Source organism: Hemiscyllium ocellatum, chromosome 26 (genome assembly GCF_020745735.1).
Source record: "Hemiscyllium ocellatum isolate sHemOce1 chromosome 26, sHemOce1.pat.X.cur, whole genome shotgun sequence".
Lineage (NCBI taxonomy): Eukaryota > Metazoa > Chordata > Chondrichthyes > Orectolobiformes > Hemiscylliidae > Hemiscyllium > Hemiscyllium ocellatum.
The window spans coordinates 45,063,793-45,083,984 of NC_083426.1; the positions used below are offsets into that span (position 1 = coordinate 45,063,793).

The window sequence follows — 20,192 nt, forward strand, 5'->3', positions numbered from 1 at the left end:
TTTCATTCCACAAGTGAACCATCCGGTGTCAAAAATTTGCCATTCGTGTTTTTTAAATATCTTTTCTCTAACCCTAAAAATGTGCTCCCTTGTCTCGAAATTAAACTTCCATAATGTCGCCTTTCAACCTCCCAACCTCCAGTGAAAGCAGTCCCAGGCTTTCTTTATAACTCAAACCTTTCATAATCGGCAACACCCTGTTAAATCTCCTATGAACCCTCTCCAGCTAAGAGTCAGAGTCGTAGAGATGCACAGCACGGAAACAGACCCTTCGGTCCAACCCGTCCATGCCGACCTAATCTAGTCCCACCTGCCAGCACCCGGCCCATATCCCTCCAAACCCTTCCTATTCATATACTCATCCAAATGCCTCTCAAATGTTGCAACTGTACCAGCCTTCACCACATCCTCTAACAGCTCATTCCATACACTTACCACCCTCTTTGTGAAAAAGTTGACCTGTAGGTCCCTTTTATATCTTTCCCCTCTCACCTTAAATGTATGCCCTCTAGTTCTGGACTCTCCGACCCCAGGGAAAAGACTTTGTCTATTTATCCTATCCATGCCCCTCAATAATTTTGTAAACCTCTATAAGGTCACCCCTCAGCCTCTGGCGCTCCAGGAAAAAAAAGCCCCAGCCTGTTCAGCCTCTCCTCTATAGCTCAAATCCTCCAACCCTGGCAACATCCTTGCAAATCTTTTCTGAACCCTTTCAAGTTTCACAACATCTTTCTGATAGGAAGTAGACCAGAATTGCACGCAATATTCTAACAGTGGCCTAATCAATTACATGTACAGCAGCAACATGACCTCCCAACTCCTGTACTCAATAGTCTGACCAATAACGGAAAGCATATCAAACGCCTTCTTCACTATCCTATCTACCTGCAACTCCACTTTCAAGGAGCTATGAACTTGCGCTCCAAGGTCTCTTTGTTCAGCAACACTCCCTGGGACCTTACCATTAAGTGTATAAGTCCTGCTAAGATTTGCTTTCCCAAAATGCAGCACCTCGCATTTATATGAATTAAACTCCATCTGCCACTTCTCAGCCCATTGGATCATCCGATCAAGATCCTGTTGTAATGAGGTAACCTTCTTGGCTGTCCACCACATCTCCAATTTTGGTGTCATCTGCAAACTTACTAACCCTATCTCTTATGCTTGCATCCAAATCATTTATGTGAATGAAGAAGAGTAGAGGACCCAGCACAGATACTTGTGGCACTCCACTGGTCTCAGGCCTCCAATCTGAAAAACAATCCCCCATCACCATCCTCTGTCTTCTACCTTTGATCAGTTCTTATTGGAAAAGAATCCCACTGGCTTCGCTAGCTAAACAGAAATTGGTTTTAGCCTCTCAAAAGGATACTTGCCATCTCCTAGCCACACCACCTTAGCTTTATTTTGCAGTAAGTGAAGCAGCTAGACTGCTGAAATTTGGTAGAAACTACACAGCCTAAAAACATATGATACCGCACTTGGTCTTGGAGGCAGGGAACTTCATTAACATGTGTCCCTTTGTTGCTCTTGGCAGCATTTGTCCTCGCCCTACTACATTCCTGAGGTAGTTTAACTGCACTTGTGCCATTTTACTTTTGTCAATGTTTATTACCAAATCAGACAAGTGAAGGAGATAAAGTAGTAGATTGTTGAGGTGTTTACCAAGATCTTTGTATCTTGTTTAGCCAAGGACAACGTTCCAGAAGAGTTAAGAATATCCAAATTTCTTCTTTTATTCAAGAAGAGCAACAGAGATAATCCAGGAAATTATAGACCAGTGAACATCATTGGTAGGGAGATTATTGGAAAAGATTCTTTCAGACAGGATTTACCTGCATTAGGAGAAGAATGGACTTACTGGGGATAATCAGCAAAGCTTTATGCAGGGGAGGTCTTGGTCTCAGAAGCTTGAGTTTTTGAGGAAGTGACAAATATGATCATTGAGGGTAGGGCAGTAGATGTTGTCTACATTGACTTTATGAAAGCATGTGACAAGATCCCTCATGGTAGGCAAGTCCAGAAGATCAAATCATATGGAATCCATGGTGACTCACCGAGTTGGGTACAAAATTGGCTTGGCCATTAAAACTGCGTTGGCATTTTTCCGAGGTGGTCGGTAATCAGTAGCGTTCCACAAGGATTAGTGTTGGGACTTCTGTTATTTGTAATATATATAAATGAAACTTTTGGAATTGGTAAGCTTGCAGATAACATGAAAACTGATGGGAGCTATAGACAGGAAGGATATCAAAAGATGCAGCAGAATATAGATCATCTGGAAAGTTTGTCAGAGAAATGGCATTTGGAGTTTAATCTGGATAAGTGAGGTGATGCATTCTGGGAGATCAAATGCAACAGGGAAATATACAATAAATGGCAGGACTCTCGAGACCATTGATACACAGAGAGATCTTGGGGTTCAAGTCCATAGCTCCCTGAAAGTAGAAACACGTGTGGATAATGTAGTAAAGTAGGCATTTGGTATGCCTGCCTTCATCAGTTGGGGTATTGATTATAAAAGATGGCAAATCATATTGCCGCTGTTCTTGTCAGTCTACATTTGGAGTATTGTGCACTACAGGGAGGATGTGGAAGCTTTGGAGAGGCTGCAGAAGAGCTTTACCAGGAAGTTGCCTGGATTGGAATGTATTAGCAAAAAGGGGAGGTTGGACAAGCTTGATAGTTTTTGCTAGCGTGTTGGAGGCTGAAGGGCGACCTAACAGAAGTATATACAATCATAAGATGGAGCCTCTTTCCCAGAATGGAAATGTCAAATACTAGTGGGCATAGACTTAATGTGATAGATTAAGAGAGATGTTCCAGACAAGTTTTTGTTTGTTTACAAACTGGGTGGTAGGTGCCTGGAATGCACTGCCAGGGGAGGTGGTAGAACCAGGTATAAAACAATATTTAAGAGGCATTTGAACAGACATATGAACAGGCAGAGAACAGAGGGTTACAAACCAAACTCAGGCAGATAGAATTAATTTAGAATACCACCATGGTCAGCACAGAAAAGGTGGTCCGAAGGGCCTATTCCTGTGCTGCACTGTTGTGCTCATATGTGGCCTCTAGCTTTAAATTTTATTTTTGGATGAACCTGCCTAATGCCTTCAAATTCTATACACCTTTGCCCAGGTTGGTTCACAAAATCCAAACTTTTTGTCTGTAACACATGTACACAGATAATAGACTTTTTGCCATTTCAATCTGTAAGGTTTCCTCTGAAAGCATGGCATAATTTTATTAGCTTTGCTCATCAACCTGCTTACTATAAGCAATGTTTTAGCCACATCTGCTTAGTTATTATTTCAAAAGCAATGCATCTATCATCAAATTTTCGGAAGGTTTGCACAAATTCAAACTACTCCCATTCATTCTCGGATTGGAGCCAGATCTTTTCTTGAAGCTAGAGGCATCTATTTTTCTTCCTTTTTACCTTTCTGTAATTTTAGTCTCAGCTTCTTGAATTTTTTGTTTTTTTTGCCTTTCCCTATCTATGAAATGCTCTTACCTTCACCACTCAGAAATTCTAGCTCCAACATTTTCTTTTCCAACTAAACCTGTTCAGTCCAGTATAACTTTGCCTTCTTCCAATTCTACCCATTCCTCTGATTCTTCCACTAAAATCTTAACTTTTCGGCCACTAGATTATGAATTTCAAGCTTCTTAGGTGTTAGTCTCGTATCTAACTGCAAGTGCTCCATCATTTTCAATAGTTGTGCTGTGGATATTTCCTTTAAAGAATGATAATCTCACATTCCCAGCTTTGGACATCTTGGACAACAAATTTATGTTACAACTGAGGTTGGAGAGAACAATGTCACTCTCCAGCCCCATCACTCCATTGGTCACAACAAATTTAAATTACTTATCTAATTATTAAAATGGCCAATTTTATACTTTATATTAGATTTCAAATAAAAAGAATTCATCAACCAGGTTTCTGAATTCATAGCCCCAATTAAACACAGTAAAAACACTTTCTCTGAAAATAAAGAGGTAAATGTAGGCTGCAGTAATGTTCACCACAGGTTTAAGTCAGAGTCTGAAAACAGGTAGAAGGGTGTCACTAAACAAAGGCAGTTGTCACAGAGGCTATTGCAGATACAGGTAGCCCAGGAATTGTTGAAAATCCAGGGATTTGTCCAGAGAACAATTTTTAAAAATTCCTTCACTGGATTCTCCAGAATGGTTCTCTTAGAAAGTAACAGCCGAGTAGTTTTGCTCTCTGTTTTGCTCTCTCTAACAAGCAAGCTATTCACCTAACTGAACTCCAAACCATTTCCAGTAGACAGGATCAAACAATTAGATTCAGCCATGGGACTTCCAGTGTCTTTCAAAAAAAAATCCCAATGTCCTCTATATAAAGAATGTCCAGGAATCTCCTCAGTACTCCAAATGAATCACTGTCCATAATCCTTTAACATGAATCCTCAATAAAAAAAACTGTATCAAGTGCCTTCATAACAAGGGTCACAATCTCAAAGTAGATTTAAAAAAAAAGAGATTGTAAACAGTATTTGAGGCTAATACAATGGCTTGGGTGCAATTCAAGGTGTCAATGGTGCAAAGGTAATGGTGAGGAAAGGCAATGACTTACGCCACCTTCTGATTAGCTGGAGAAAGCTATAGCTTATCCAGGACTGAACGTTGGACACTTTTATAAAATTTTAATGGTTCAAGCATGCGGTGGTGTCGAGATACAGGTCAAAGATGAGGCAGTGTCTGGGCATGTTGCATCATGTGAAGATGTGGGAGGGTGCCAGATACAAATATTTAAGAGTCTGAAGGAAGCAATACAAAAACTAGTGCAGAAATTATTGATTAAAATGCTCCAGCTACAATCAGATAATCAGGAAAGGAGCCAGTGGGAAAAGAGGCATCAGAAAAACACAGTGAACTGTATTGCAGACGTTATGAAATTAATCACAGGAGTCTTAGAGATGTACAGCATGAAACAGACCTTTCAGTCCAACCCATCCATGCCGACCAGATATCACAATCCAATCTAGTCCCACCTGCCAGCACCCGGCCCATATCCCTCCAAACCCTTCCTATTCATTTACCCACCCAAATGCCTCTTAAATTTTGCAATTGTACCAGCTTCCACCACTTCATCTGGCAGCTCATTCCATACATGTACCACCCCTCTGCGTGAAAAAGTTGCCCCTTAGGTCCCTTTTATATCTTTCCCCTCTCACCCTAAACCTATGCCCTCTAGTTCTGGACTCCACGACCCCAGGGAAAAGACTGTCTATTTATCCTATCCATGCCCCTCAATTTTGTAAACCTCTATAAGGTCACGCCTCAGCCTCAGTCTGTTCAGCCTTTCCCTGTACCTCAAATCCTCCAACCCTGGCAACATCCTTGTAAATCTTTCCTGAACCCTTTTTCACAACATCTTTCCGTTAGGAAGGAGACCAGAAATGCACGCAATGTTCCAACAGTGGCCCAACCAACATCCTGCAAAGCCACAACATGACCTCCCAACTCCTGTACTCAATACTCTGACCAATAAAGGAAAGCATACTAAACGCATTCTTCACTATCCTATCTACCTGCGACTCCACTTTCAAGGAGCTATGAACCTGCACTCCAAGGTCTCCAAGAGGAAAAACTAAAACCCAATAGTCACAGGATATCATTTGCAAAACTGGTTAAGTGCAGATTTGGTACAAGAGGAGTACAAACATAACAGATTTCTTGAGGGAGAATTGGGTATCGAATTGAGAAGTAATAACAAATTTAATTACTTTCCAGAAAAGGTTCAAATGGTGACAGTTCACTTGAAAGATTTTTGAGAAAGTGTGTGGGTTGGCAGTTGACAAATTTAAAAATTTTTAGTAAGTATGGGGATTAAAAAGCTAAGCTGGATATCAGCATTAATAGGGTTTAGGACAAAAGAAACAGGTGGTAGATCTCATGGATGAGAGGTGGTCTGGGGAAGAACAGGGAGGAGAGAAACTATATAAAAATATAAAGTAGAAAGGGCAGCAAGATAGGAGGCCCATATCTCAGCAGAAAAGAGTCAAGTTCTTTGCATTGAAGATTCAAGCTAAGAATGGAATGGCCATTTGAAGGTGGGGGTTAAGGCAATGGCCATGGAATAAAGCAGCTTAGGACGTATTTGCTTTTCAGATTGATTGTATAGTTAGTGGATAGCTTTTCGCACAGGATAAGATGATCCATCCGAGCTCTATATATACCAGCCAATTATGTTGATGAATGACCACTGGTAAATCACATACTCAAATCAGCACATGCCATTGAGGTATGGAAAGTGATAGGTTTAAACGACATGGACTAAACTGAAGGAAGGCACAAAGATTCCTAAAATAGTTGGCATTTTTAAAATGATCTAAACTTGCATGCGTTGACCAAAATTTTAAAATTTGTCAATTCCAAAACTTGGAACTACTGGGTACTGTTCAAAAGCATATTGATGTAGACAGGTTAGCATAATGGCAGACATATGGCAGATGAAATTTATTGCAGAGAAACCGATATTTTGATTGGAGAATGAGAAGCAATAAAAAAAATTGGTGGGTGGCAGTACGGGGTGGAGTGCTCAATCCATGGAAGAGTCACCTGAAGGCCATCATAGCCAGGAGATACCTGCTCTTCAGTCATAATGAACTAAAGTGACTAAGAGAGGGACATGCTACTTTCAGAACTGTCAGTCAATTGTCTGCTCGATAGTGCCAAGAGTTTAACTGTGGATGCTGCTACGGCTACAGTAAGGAGCACAAGGGACATGACTGCTCCTAGCTTTTAGAGCAATGAGTGATCCAAGAGTTGAGGGAGAGTCAAGAACTAGAGAACACTGATTTATCGTGGTTAGCAAAAAAACAAAAGATGCCATCGGAAGGAAAAAATGTTTAGGCAGCTACTAGTCAGGGCGTGGAATGCACTTCCAGGAGATCGTGAAGGCAGATTCAATTGTAATTTCAAAGTGGAATTGTATAACTTTCTGAGAAGAGAAACAAAAATTGCATGGCTACGGGAGGGGAGCATTAAGAGAGGGAGTAGCTGCACTGTTCCTGCAGAGAGCTGGCAGGATAACAACAGGCTAAATGACTTCATTTTGTGTTGTGACCGTTCTACGTTTCCGAGATGGTCATGTCAATAATCCAAAACACAAGAGCAGTAAGGTAACATGCGATGGAAGCAACCTGAATACAGTAGGTTATTTAACAAGGAAAATATTTATGCAATATGTTTACCAATGGAGGAAAACAATGAAACAGTGACAAAGTTGAATCAGTTGTAACATAGGAAATGCAGAATACTCCCAGATACAACAATGTGATAACCAGATAATCTATTTTTGTCAATTGACAATAGGTTAAATACTGGTCAGGACATGTGATAACTCCACTGCTCTTTTCATTAAAAAATGCTTTAGGGATTTTCCAGTCTTCCTGAAATGGCATCAGTTCAACATCACATTCAAAAGCCATGCAGCCTCTTTAGTTGTACACTCCATGGTCTCTTGGGTCTCTGACATAGAAGCATGAGTGCAACTAACTAAACAAAAGCTGACACTGAATTCATCATTCCCAAAAAACCTGCAGCGTATCCCTAATTGACAGCTTAAAAAAAATCAGAAACAATGAGCACAATTTGTTAGTTAATGTAGAGAAGAGATGAAAGGGATTAGGGGTCACCGTACATGATTGAATTAGCTAGAATACTAAAATTATTCATGAATAGTGCCAATTAAAGCTTAAGTTATGAATAATAGCAGCAGGATATTGCCAACATATAATTATTTAAAAGGAAGTTATAAAGAGACATGAGAGTTTAGGTTGTAAGGACTTGTTGTAAAAATTACATTGTAACTACTTTATCTCTTCAAATAAATTGATTCTACGGAGGAATTAATTGTGTTATCACAGCTATGCACAAGTTCTAAATTTATTTAGTCTTTTGTTTCCTCAACAAATGCAGAAGGTTCACGCCAGCAACCCCACCAACCTGGTTGCTGTGATTAGCAGTTCCTCTAATGCAATTGCAGAACATTAACAACATAAGAACAAGGAGCAGGAGTAGGCTATCCAGCCCTTCGAGCCTGCTCCGCCTCTCAATAAGATCATGGTTGATCTTTTTGTGGACTCAGATCCACTTACCCAGGTTTTCACCATATCCCTTAATTCCTTTATTTTGAAAAAAGTGTCGACCTTAACTTTGAAAGCGATTACTGGAGTAGCGTCACCTACTTCCCTGGGCAAGGAATTCCACAGATTAACAACCCCCTGGGTGAAGTTTTTTCTCAATTCAGCCCTAAATCTGCTCCCTCTAATCTTGAGGCCATGCCCTTTTGTCCTAGTCTCACCTATCAGTGGAAACATCCTATCTATTTCTATTTTATCGCTTCCCTTCATAATTTATGTTTCTATAAGATTCCTCCTTATTCTTCCGAATGCCAATGAACGTAATCCCAATCTACTCAACCTCTCCTCATAAGCCAGAATCAACTTAGGTGAACCTCCTCTGCACATCCTTTCTTAAGGAGACCAAATCTGCACACAGTACTCCGGGTGTGGCCTCACCTGCAGCTTGTACAGCTGGAACATTACCCCTCTGCTTTTAAACTCAACCCAACCAAAATGTATGACTTCACATTTACTAACATTGTATTCCATCTGCCAGACCTTTGCCCACTCACTCAATGTATCTATGTTCCTCTGCAAATTTTCACAGTCCTCTGCCACTCATCTCAGTGTGATCTGCAAATTTTGACACCGTACACGTGGTCCCCAACTCCAAATCACCGATATAAATTGTAAATAATTGTTGTCCCAACATCGATCTCTGAGGTACACCACTAGTCACTGATTGCCAGCCAGAATAGCACTCATTTATCCCCACTCTTTGCTTCCTGTGAATCAACCAATCCGCTATCCACGCTAATATTCTACCCCTAACACCATGCATCCTTATCTTATGCAACAGCCCCATGTGCGGCACCTTGTCAAAGAAATTAAGTTTCAGCTATTCTAGATATTTGACAGAGAGATTGAAAAACAATATATCAGAAGTTATGTTTTTTTTGGAAATAGGAAAGGAATTGAAATGAATTCATATTTCAAGAGTATTTGCACTCATGGGAGGTACTACAAACACAGCCTACAAAGGATCCAAGAGATCTTTTCAAATATACTGCAAAGAATCAAAAATTACAAATAGCTTGGTTTTTCAAAGAACTGGGTAGCTAATCAGTAAATGGAAAATGTTAAATGCTCTCAAATCTCAGGTTTCAATACTAGTTTGTGAAGACAGTTTTAAGTTCCCTTCTAATCACCTCTACTGGAAAGGATATGTAATTGAGTAAAGTTGGAATCAACTTCAATATCCCATTCCAAGTAAAAGAGCCTGTCAAATTCCCCATAAAGATTTACACATGAAAAATAGCCACTCAAAAGGGTGAAGTAATGGGTGCCAATTGAAATCATAGCACAAAATGCCACCCTCATGAAAAATTAAGACATTGAAATCTAAACATAGACAGCCACACAAAAATCTTCATTATATCAGTGCTATTATATTTCCATTTAGATCTCCCTTTAGAAACATCACTCAGAACCCTGACACTGAAGATGGATGCATTATTAGGTGCCAGAATCTAGATATGGTACATAGTTGTATAAGCAAAAGACAAAGCTATGCATTAAGATGGATAAGTTAGCAGTATTAGTCAGAATCAAAGTATGGAGGATGGGTGTATAAGCAACTCCCAAGCAAGATACACAGTGTGGCAGAAGCATTGTCTTAAATACACCATTACACCTATCAAGGGTTTAACAACAATGATAAATCAATTTATAGTTCGACACTACTCGCAGCTCCTCTGGCATAGCAGCTGCATCCCTAACTCTGGGCCACACTGGTCAAGTTCAAGTCCATCTACCATACGGGGATGATTAAAAATAGTTAAGTCACTATATATTGCTAATTGTATATTAAATACATTCAAATTTAGGCATGAGGTGGGCATTAACTGAGGTTTCACTGTGGTCCTACAAATACTAATTTAAAATGAAGTTGCTGGGTTTGAAAGTGTTTGTAGTTTATAACTGTAAATAAATGTTTATGAAAGCACAAAAGATTGGTTCTCTAGCAACTAGCTTATTAATGAAACAGCATTTACATTGCAACAGCTGTTTTAACATAAAAGGTATTAAAATGTAGAAGTGTTTCATAAACAAGCCAAGACACTTACAGAGGAAGGAACAGGTTCTTGGAATGCGATGCTCATTTCATGACAATAAAGATATAACAGGAGACGCTCACACTTCTAAAAAAAAAAGCAAAAAAAAAAATCAGTCATTGAAGCTGCAAAACAGTTTAAGGTTGGTCGATAAACAACTATGTGATATACGGTTTGTTCCTGAAATTAGTTCCCTAAGAAACTTGATCATTTAAAAATCTAAATTTTCAGATGCAAAAATGTGAACAAAATAAATAGAAAAGCGTCATTAGGTCCCTCAGGCCCTCTCTGCCATTCAATAAGATCATCGATGATCTCCAACTTCAACTGTGCTTATCACTACCCTTAATATTCTTATATTTCTCTACTCTCTTCAAACCTCACTTAGGTTGGCATGCTATAGAGTTATGGAGATCGGTGCAGAAAAAAAGTGTGGGATGAGAAGCACAATCACTAGACTCACATTAAAACCCCAATTCTTAAACTTTGGCACTTTTCAATATTTTTAAATCATTGCTCCATAATAACTGGCAGATTTTAAAAACATTTCATAATTAAATTAGTTCTTACAATATACATTTTTAATTTACTTTCTATTAATTTAAATAATCCACCGACTTTAAAATAATATTCAATCATAACCGTTTGCCCTACTGATTTTGAGTTCAACAATGTCCTGTGTGGTTCTCCTTTAATGATTATCTTTCAGGAAAACCAAAGTTTTGGCTGCTCTAATCTTTCCTCCGAGCACATTATGGTTAGATTTAGCTTTGTTGTACTTTCTCTATTTTCAGCAACGTTTGTAAACTCCTTTACAACCTTTAAACAAGTACTGAATACAGCATTTAAGTGCACAATTGGCTTTGCAAAATCTTACTAATTTTGACTTATAATCTACTGCTCAGGTTAGGTTTCGTTTCAATTTCCTTGAAAATTCTCTAAGAATATTGCACTAATTTTGCAAATTACAAGTCCATTCTTCCAAAATTGAGAGAATTCTTCTAAGTTCTCTCCATGACTCTGCTTGTAATAATGATGCTCAATTCATTACCTACTTATATCAACGTATACCACGCATATTTCTCAATGATAGTAAGTTGATGTACAAATAAAAATTTTACAAGTGTTCCAAATTCTTTTACAAAATGTTACAAAATTCTAAACAGTATAACTTTGATTCAGAACATGGGGAAAATAACTTATATTTAGTTTCCACAATAAAGTCATTTATAAATCACAAGCAAGAGGGATTAAGAACCAACTCCAAAATAACTCTCCAAATCAACAGTTCCTGCCCTTTGATGACACATCCTCAGTAGGTTTTTAATTCCTATTCAATTCTTTTCCAGTTCTCTATTCCATTTAGGATTGCAACTTTAACTTAAAAATACTTCATATTAAATTCGGCATTCCTCAGCGTCCAAATGTACACTCATTAATCACACTATCTATACTAATTGCTTACTAGTGTCATACTGCTACATAGCTTGAATAAAGGAAAAATGAGAAATTTAAAAAGGAGAATAAATTTTTTTTCTCAGTAAATAGGACTCACCCTTTGGTCAACTGGAGCCAGGCCTGGTCCAGTTTTTCCCTTCTTTATGTGATGCAGATTGTCGCAATCGTATTCCACTTCTGGTTTCGATAGGTCCCGACAAAATGTACAGATCCATTCCCCACTTCAGTGGGAACAAAGAGGAGGGGGCAAAAGTGACCTTTAATTATTCAGTATTCTGGGTAAATATGAATCTTGCACATAATTAACTGTAAAAGACATTATAATATCTTCTAGCTTCAGCAAACAGCCTAATTAACCTCAGGTTCAAAAGTTAGGAGAACTTACCATGCAGGGCAGAGTAATTCAGAAATTATCGCTTAGATCAAAATTGCTGAACTGCATAACTCTGGTTCTGTTTGTCATAGCACTCCTCACACATGTTTACCTTCTGTATTTATATCTTCCTCCTGTGTTTTTAGACTTCTCATTTTATTTCATTTCTCATTTTTGGTCCAAGTTTTTACTTGTTTTGTTGTTAAACTTTTATCTACTTAATTTGGATGTGACACTTTAACAAGTTAAGGTGCACATGCACATCACCTGTGCCCAGAGAATGTTCTGATTTCCTTAGTGTGTTTGTTTTAAACACATGTTGATTTCATCACCATGGTCAGTTTCTGTATGGGTTTTAATCATTAGAAAGAATTTTATATATTTCGAATACTGTTTCTTTACAGAATGAGAAAAGTGCATTTTTTTTGTACTATGACACAAAACAAACATTTCCAGAATTTGGCAACAAACTCTTGAATATTCTATGACAATGCATGGAGGATGACAGGAATTTCCCTTGGTTGAGGGAGCACAAACAGAAGCATTCTTCCCGGGGTTCTGTCATTTGTTTTTCATCACATTGTGTACTGACCTGATTGGGAGAGGCTAGGACCAAGAGCACAGCCTCAGAGTGAAGGGGACAATCTTTTAGAACAGATATGAGGGGGGTATCTTCAACCAGAGGGTAGGGCCTTTGTGGAACTTAAGTGATATAAGGTTGCGGAGGTCAGGGAAAGATCGGTTCTTGAAGGGGGTCAAGGGTTACTGTGAGAAGACAGGAGAATGGGGTTGAAAAACATATCAGCTATGATCAAATGGCGTGGCAGACTCAATGGGCTGAATGGCCTAATTCTGCTTCTATCCCTTTTGGGCTTATTCTTCTTCTGCTTAAGGAAGAAAGGAAACTGCAATAAATAAACAATATATTTTGATGACACAAGTCAACAACATGACATTCAGGCACTCAGTTATATGTACCTAACTGACAATTTAGGGGAGATCTATATTCAGTGTGAAGAGCTAAATTTGATTACAGACACATGCCTCATACAGTTGAACTTAGATGCACAGATAATGCAATAAAATCCATTGTTTCAATTTAAGTATTAGAAAATATTACCGAAAACGGGCAGTATAGCTAAAGTTCTAAATCTTAAGTTTGCCACTATAACTTAATGTTAAGAACAGGACAGACTTACCTAGGAAAGTTGAGAAGTGTAGGTACATGACATGCAAGATGGAAAACCTTTGGACACTTGTCACAACACAGTAGATCTCCACCATTCTGACATACAGCACACCAATCCTCATTAGGGTCTTCGTCCTTATTATTGCTGTTGTCCCCTCCAGCTCGTGGTGAGCGATGCGCAAAGTTACGGATTGGTGATTTTCCATTTACGGTATTGTTCAGTTGCCTGCAACTTCCAGTCTTGTCAAAAATCTCCAGCTTCACGTGGTTTTCGACTTGCCGAAGCCCCTCAATATCAGTCTCACTCTCGGAGTGCAAGTTGTTGGAAAGAGGTGGTGTCAAGCTGCTTTCAGGACTGCTCATCTAAATTTAGAGGTAAATGCATGGATTATTCTGCAATTAATATTAGATACAAGTGTCACGAAATTTAATTTCCCTTCCATTCTTAGGCCCAAAGAGAGCCTCAGCAGCCCATTCTTTGTCCAAAGGTGCAGGTACCAAAGCTACTCTAAGGAATCTGCTTTGATCACTTGAGATGGTCACCAAGTCAGCTGAGCTGATATCTCCCCCTTCTCATTGCAGTAAAGTACCTAGTCTGTTTTTCACTTCTTACTGGATGCCTCTAAATGTAAAACACTCTGGGTGAAAAACTTATACATCAGATTTTAAAAACTGTTCAAATATCATTGCAAATGTCTTTTTACTATTATGGCATTATCTGAAATACTAAACTGTAGGTTCTGCTTTCCTACTTCCCATTTCCAAAAATACGATTCAGGGTCTCCTCAGGGTCAGATACATGAATGTCAATGTCACAGGGTTTTTTTCTGAAACATTCAAAATGCGATGAATTCCTTTAACTTCCATGATCTTTACAAAACAGAAAGGATGACCGTGCTTTGAGTGCTAGCCCGGGCACAAATCAGTACGTGATCTATACTCAAAGCCTAAAGTCACAATGCAGTTAACTTCACTTTGAATCCAGCTCTTTTTCTGTGGGAATTTCTGTCTTCTTTATAAACAAATAATAAAATGTCTGATAAAATGTGCAGTTTTGCACTTAGAAAACTGAATTATCTTCATGGAATGTTCTCGATGTGAAAAGTAATCAAAATGAAATTAATCCTGAAGCCACTGGCCTGTACTACAGAGGAATCTCAATTATCCGAATATCAATTATCCAAATTTTGGATTATCCGAAGATCTCAAGGTCCCGATAGAAACATTACATCAACACTGATAGCGTCTTTTATTTACAGTGATTAAAAGTGAACTCGGCTCACTGAAACGCTGCCGAGAGCAGTCCTGGACATCGATGGGAGCCCAGGCACCGTCTCCAAGTGACTGACCGTCCACTCTCGCCCCACACTTTCCATGGAGTTCTACACAGCAGTGTACCCAAAATCCCTCTTCCCCGGATAATCTTTCCAACATCACCCAATACAGGGCAAAGGTGGAACCTGTCCAAAGTTGCAGTAAAAAGACGTGTACACTATTTTGAGACTCAGCACCAGAACCACACCCACCCTCCCCAAGGGCAGTAGTCGTCTTGTTGTTGTAGGCGTCCGGTCTGGCTGCCTAGGGGCAGGGGACCATACACTGGCAGGAGAGGAGGAGGAGGGGGGTGTCAGCAAGGTTGTGGGCAGATGGAGGCGGGTGATGTTGGACCGGGTCGCAGGGTGGATGGTGGGTTGGGGATGGATTGGGGGGGGGGGGGGGGGGGGGGGGGGGGGGGGTGTTGGACAGGGTTGGGACGGATACGGGGCTGTGTTGGACAGAGCTTGGGGCGGAAGGGGGCAGGGTTGAACGGGGTTGGTGGGTGGCCGGTGGTTGGAGGGCTGGCAGGAGGTGGAGGCGGACGGGGCCAGTGTTGAGGATGGACGGGGGCAGACAGGGCGGGGGCTCATGCGCAGTGTGCTGCTGCCTCGACTCCTGAGCAGGGAGCGGACTTAACAAAAGGTTCTGAGCCCCAGAGGAAAGGCATTAAATCAAGTAACTGAATAATCAATTATCAAACAAAATAGTGCCTGCCCATCTCGTTCGGATAATCGAGGTTCCTGTTTTTAGAATACAGACCAGAGGGAACATCAGTGTATAATGTAATGTATTCAGTGGAGTTCTGATTAAATTTAAAATGACAGAAGGAACTGAGCAATGTTAATACATCTGAACCTTTCTAATTGCATCAGTCTGATAACATGCTTTTTCAGATTCCTCCTCACTTTTACTCTACAGCTGTAATTTTCTTAACAACTGAGTGACTAGTTATACACGTTGCCAATTTTTAATCAAATCACAACAGGAAAGAGTGGTATAAGGTTTGTGAAAAACTGAATTTCAATGACTTGCTATGCAGCCAAAATCTATTACATATGTGCAATGCAGAGGAGGGGTATAGAGCCTGAAAAACATACTTAGTTAAGGTAGGTTCAAACGGGTCAGCAGCTCCAATCAAGGAGGAGCCAAGAGTATAATTTACAAGGATACTAGATCCTACAGCTCTTCAAGCTTATATCTTATTCAGTTTGCTTCCAAGCAACATAATATATTAGTCGTCAGCTAGATATACACAACCATGAAATAAACATCAGCAGCTCTCTGAAAGTACTATGAATGATTTTATCCACAAGAACATAACCAGGTTCTGTTAATAACAGTTTTAAAAAAGCCTTTATAAAGATGCATCCAAAGAATGTTTAAACTGAAAATCTGTTTCTGCTCTACTTCAATTGGTAACAAAGTACTGGAATGTGTTAATTGATGCATGTGGGGAAAAATACAGAGTTAAAGTCAAGCTCAAAAAAAATTCTTATTCAAGCAAAGGCCACCACAAATATTTTTGATTAAGCCACAACTTAGTTCAAATTTACCATACAAGCGCTTCTCCGACCATCTTCTAAATGTTCATGTTTTACAGAAGCACCAGTAAAACTGCACACTTCATCCTCTGTGCCAGGTTCTTGTTTCACTCTGACTTGGTCTGGTCGAAAGACTGAGATCCCCCTCTCTGTACCTTGAGCTTTACCAGAGGAGCTACAGCTGTAAGAAGTACACTTACAATCAGCATACCAAGGTTAATTTTAATCTCAGAAATTCAAGCTCAGATTTTTGAGATTGCAAAATTTAAAATAACAAAACAGTGATGATATGGCGGTTACTGTGCACTTGAACTATAGATTGAATTGAATTACATTCAAATCAGGATGATTCAAAATTAAATGGCCCTGATTTTTTATCAGATCAGAACTGCATTGTTCCAAAATAGCAAGTTAGAATGCTTCAGGTGAATCGAAGCATCAAATTGCTATTGATTGCTTGACATGAAATGAGTTTAGTTACTCTTAATCTAATATTGGAACATGTAACATTATTCTGCAAGCCCAACATTCCACAAAAAATCAGCCAGATGTAAAATTAGCAATTTTAGAGAAGTCAATAGTTGACTAGCATGGCAAATAGCTAACAGAATTCTGAGAGATTGAGCTGAGACAACATTGGGACAAACACAGCCAGTTTCGTTCTGCTCTTAAATGTGCAAAACGTGACCTAGATGCACTCTATGAACACAATGGACGCACAAAATGGAAAATATTGTATTCCCTAGTCCTATACATCCCCTAGGAGCATGAAACACAAATACCATTAACTTACCAATCAAAACATAGAATTGTGTAATATCAATTTGATATTTCCAAAGTACATGCTTGTTTGAAGTGTAGAATGTAGTGCAAGAGCCATATTATTGCGGTGAATTATAATCCTAATGCCTTTGGGACTCTCTCTGATCTGGTATACTTCTTGATGTTCACATTCAATGAAAGGTAAAGTAACTAAAGCCTTGACACAATGTATCTGAAGGTTCAATCTAACACTAATAAAAGGAAAGGGATCAAGCTTTGTTTGCTCCTGTCTTCTAAACAGCTTTTCTTTCAAAGAAGTGTCAACCAGATAATAACAACCCAAGTATTACTGGAATTCAGGGATCGCTCCTCAATAATAAAACTTAACACTGAACAGTGTTTAAAGCTTTTATTTTTTAATTCTTTTAAAGGATGTGGGCATCACTAGCCAGGTCAGCATTCACTGCCTATCCCTAATTGCCCAGTTGAATGTCAGCCACATTGCTGGGGCCTGGAGTCACATGTAAGCCAGCAGATTCCGTCCCCAAAGAACATTAGTGAACCAGATGGGTTTTTTCCTGACAATCAACAATAGTTTCAAGCTCATAATTAGATTTTTAATTCCAAATTATTATTGAATTGCCCCAAATTTATTGAATTTCACCATCTGCCACGGTGGGATATGGACCCAGGTCTCTAGATTACAAGTTGAGCGATAATACCATCAGGCCTGCCTTTATTATACAGCTTACAAATTAGTGATACAGAAACCAGAAATGGACAAAATTATTCACAGGGGTAATACAGAACTGAACATGAGAGTTACAGCTGGTGAAACGTTCAATCACAATATTCAGAAGGAAAAGATAAAAATTATAATCTTGTTTGTAGCAAAGAATCGAACCTTAATCCAAGAACTGCTACAAGGGGAAGAATCAAGCTATTCTTTCAATATTATTCTTTCCTTTATGCTCTAATTAGTAACAGACTGTATTTTTGATTAAATTTAGGTCAAATTTATCATGGTTCAGCTGACTTATTGCTGATATATTATACAGAATCAGAGTCATATAGATGTATAGCACAGAAAGAGACCCTTTTGTCCAACTCGTCCATGCCGACCAGATATCCTAAATTAATCTAGTCCCATTTGTCAGAACTTGGCTCATTTCCTTCTAAACTCTTGCTATTCATATACCCATTCAGATGTCTTTTAAGTGTTGTAATTGTACCAGCCTCCACAACTTCCTCTGGCAACTCATTCCATACACACACTACCTCTATGAGAAAAAGCTGCCCCTTAGGTCCTTTTTAAATCTTTCCCTTCTCACCCTAAACCTATGCCCTGTTGTTGGACTCTCCCAACCCAGGGAAAAGACTTTTGTTTATTTATCCTATTCATACTCCTCAATTTTATAAAACTCCAGAAGATCACCCCTCAGGCTCTGACATTCCAGGGAAGTTAAAAAAGTTATTAGCATGCATGGGAAACTTTTCCTAATATGGTTGATACTGCCAATTTTTGTAATAGGCCCTTTTTACTAACTAATGTAAAAGGCATATAGAAACACTGTACCTAGGGAGATGAGCTGTTTGCCAAAGGTAAGATTCCTTACGAATACAATAGGCACCCTTTGACCCAAGTTAATGTGAAAGAATCTGGCCTGAAGTACTAAGAATTACTCACAAAACCAAAGGGTGATTTTTCAGGTACTTGGCTAAAATTGGTTTGTTAAGTAAGGAAACGGGACGATTGTTTTGGGCCACTGACAGCCAAAATTGTACTCCAGCACCATCTACAATCGCATGCCCTGGCATATCCCCCACTCAATCTATGATCTGGTTCGACGGAGAGCACAGGAAGGCATGCCAAGCGTACCTAAAAATGAGATGTCGAGCTGGTGAAGTTATCAAATAGGACCATTTGCATGCTAAACAACATAAGTAGCAACTAATAGACAGAACTAAGTGAACCACAACCAAGAGATCTGATCCAAGCTCTGCAGTCCTATCAAATCCAGTCATGAATGTTAGTGGACAATTAAACAATTCATTGGACCAATCACAGCTGCAAATGTGTTGCTGGTCAAAGCACAGCAGGCCAGGCAGCATCTCAGGAATAGAGAATTCGACGTTTCGAGCATAAGCCATTGGACCAATCACCCCTTGCTTCTGCAAAGAAGTGAAAGCACCCACGAAGGAAGGTTGACAAAGTGTTAAAACCATCACAAGAATAATTTCAGCAAGTTCAACGAACAAGAACTACTGAACTGCCTTTCCAATCAGCCACAACACCCATTTTTGTCTCCAGACATTCACTCATGCAAATATACATGCCAGAGAGTGCTTCTAAAGGATTTAGAGTTTTAAGTAGTAGACGTATATGCTGACTGTTCAAAATTATTTAGCTGCAGCTAGAGACTATTTACTTGCACCAAGTGTTAGTTCTTGTTAAAGACCGAAACCTGGTCTGTGCTGCTAACCCAGGTCTAAAAGAAAGGTAAATTGTGGAATCTACATACATTTTAACATCTTAATTTTTGTGACAAGGGGTGTAGGGGCCTCAACAGTCAGAGAGCGAGGGCGAGGTAGAGAGCGAGGTGTTCAGGCCAAAGGTGCACACCAGTTTGAAATGGACATCGCACTAATTGTTTTCTACAGCAAGAACAGGATACTGGACAGCGCAAAAAGAAACTTTAACCAGCCCTGACCTGAAAGTTGACTGTGTATAATGATTAAAACTGATTACTCTGCTCACTCAAGGTTGAGCTAAGAAACGCCAGCTTCATAGTTCAGCACCTCCCAAATGTTGATCCTGGAAAATTTTAGAACTGCAGAATTTGCTGAGAGAAATGTTGGGTCATGGGGGTTTTCATAAGGGCAGTGCTTTAAGATTTTCAACGTAACCATCTTAATTGAAATTGACAAGCTTTGTAAGATAATGAATCTTTGAAATAACATTTTTGAGGATGCTCAAAGTGGGAAAAGTTATGGTGTTTTTGCTAACAATGCAACTTTAAAAAGCTACACAGCTGTATCTTTGCAAACTGCTTATGAACCATGCTTTCCAAAAACAGCTGCCAGCTGCCTGATTTGTTCCCAAACTGTAACCATGTTCTGGAATGTCTCACTCACCCAGCTGCTTCATGAATCTGGCCACATGCAACCTCAAAACAGATCCTGCACTTTTTGATTGACACACTATTTAACCGCTTCCTTCGCTGAAAGCTTGTATGTTGGCACTATGTCCAACAAAACCAGTGTCAATACATCGTAGTGTTTATGCCTAAAATGCAATATATTTCAACACACCTCTGTCAAAGTCAAAAAAAATTG

General features: G+C 39.3%; 1 protein-coding gene across 2 annotated transcripts in view; it reads right to left on the minus strand.

Annotated features, from left to right (window-relative positions):
* Positions 1 to 20,192, minus strand: part of trim33 (tripartite motif containing 33) — a 150,659-nt gene that overhangs the window by 12,720 nt on the left and 117,747 nt on the right. For both annotated transcript variants that reach the window (XM_060845572.1, XM_060845571.1), the window contains exons 14-17: positions 16,107 to 16,275; positions 13,247 to 13,599; positions 11,772 to 11,895; positions 10,229 to 10,303 (exon numbers count right to left, since the gene is read on the minus strand). In XM_060845572.1, the coding sequence (XP_060701555.1) occupies positions 10,229 to 10,303; positions 11,772 to 11,895; positions 13,247 to 13,599; positions 16,107 to 16,275 (721 nt within the window). The remainder of the gene's footprint in view (positions 1 to 10,228; positions 10,304 to 11,771; positions 11,896 to 13,246; positions 13,600 to 16,106; positions 16,276 to 20,192) is intronic.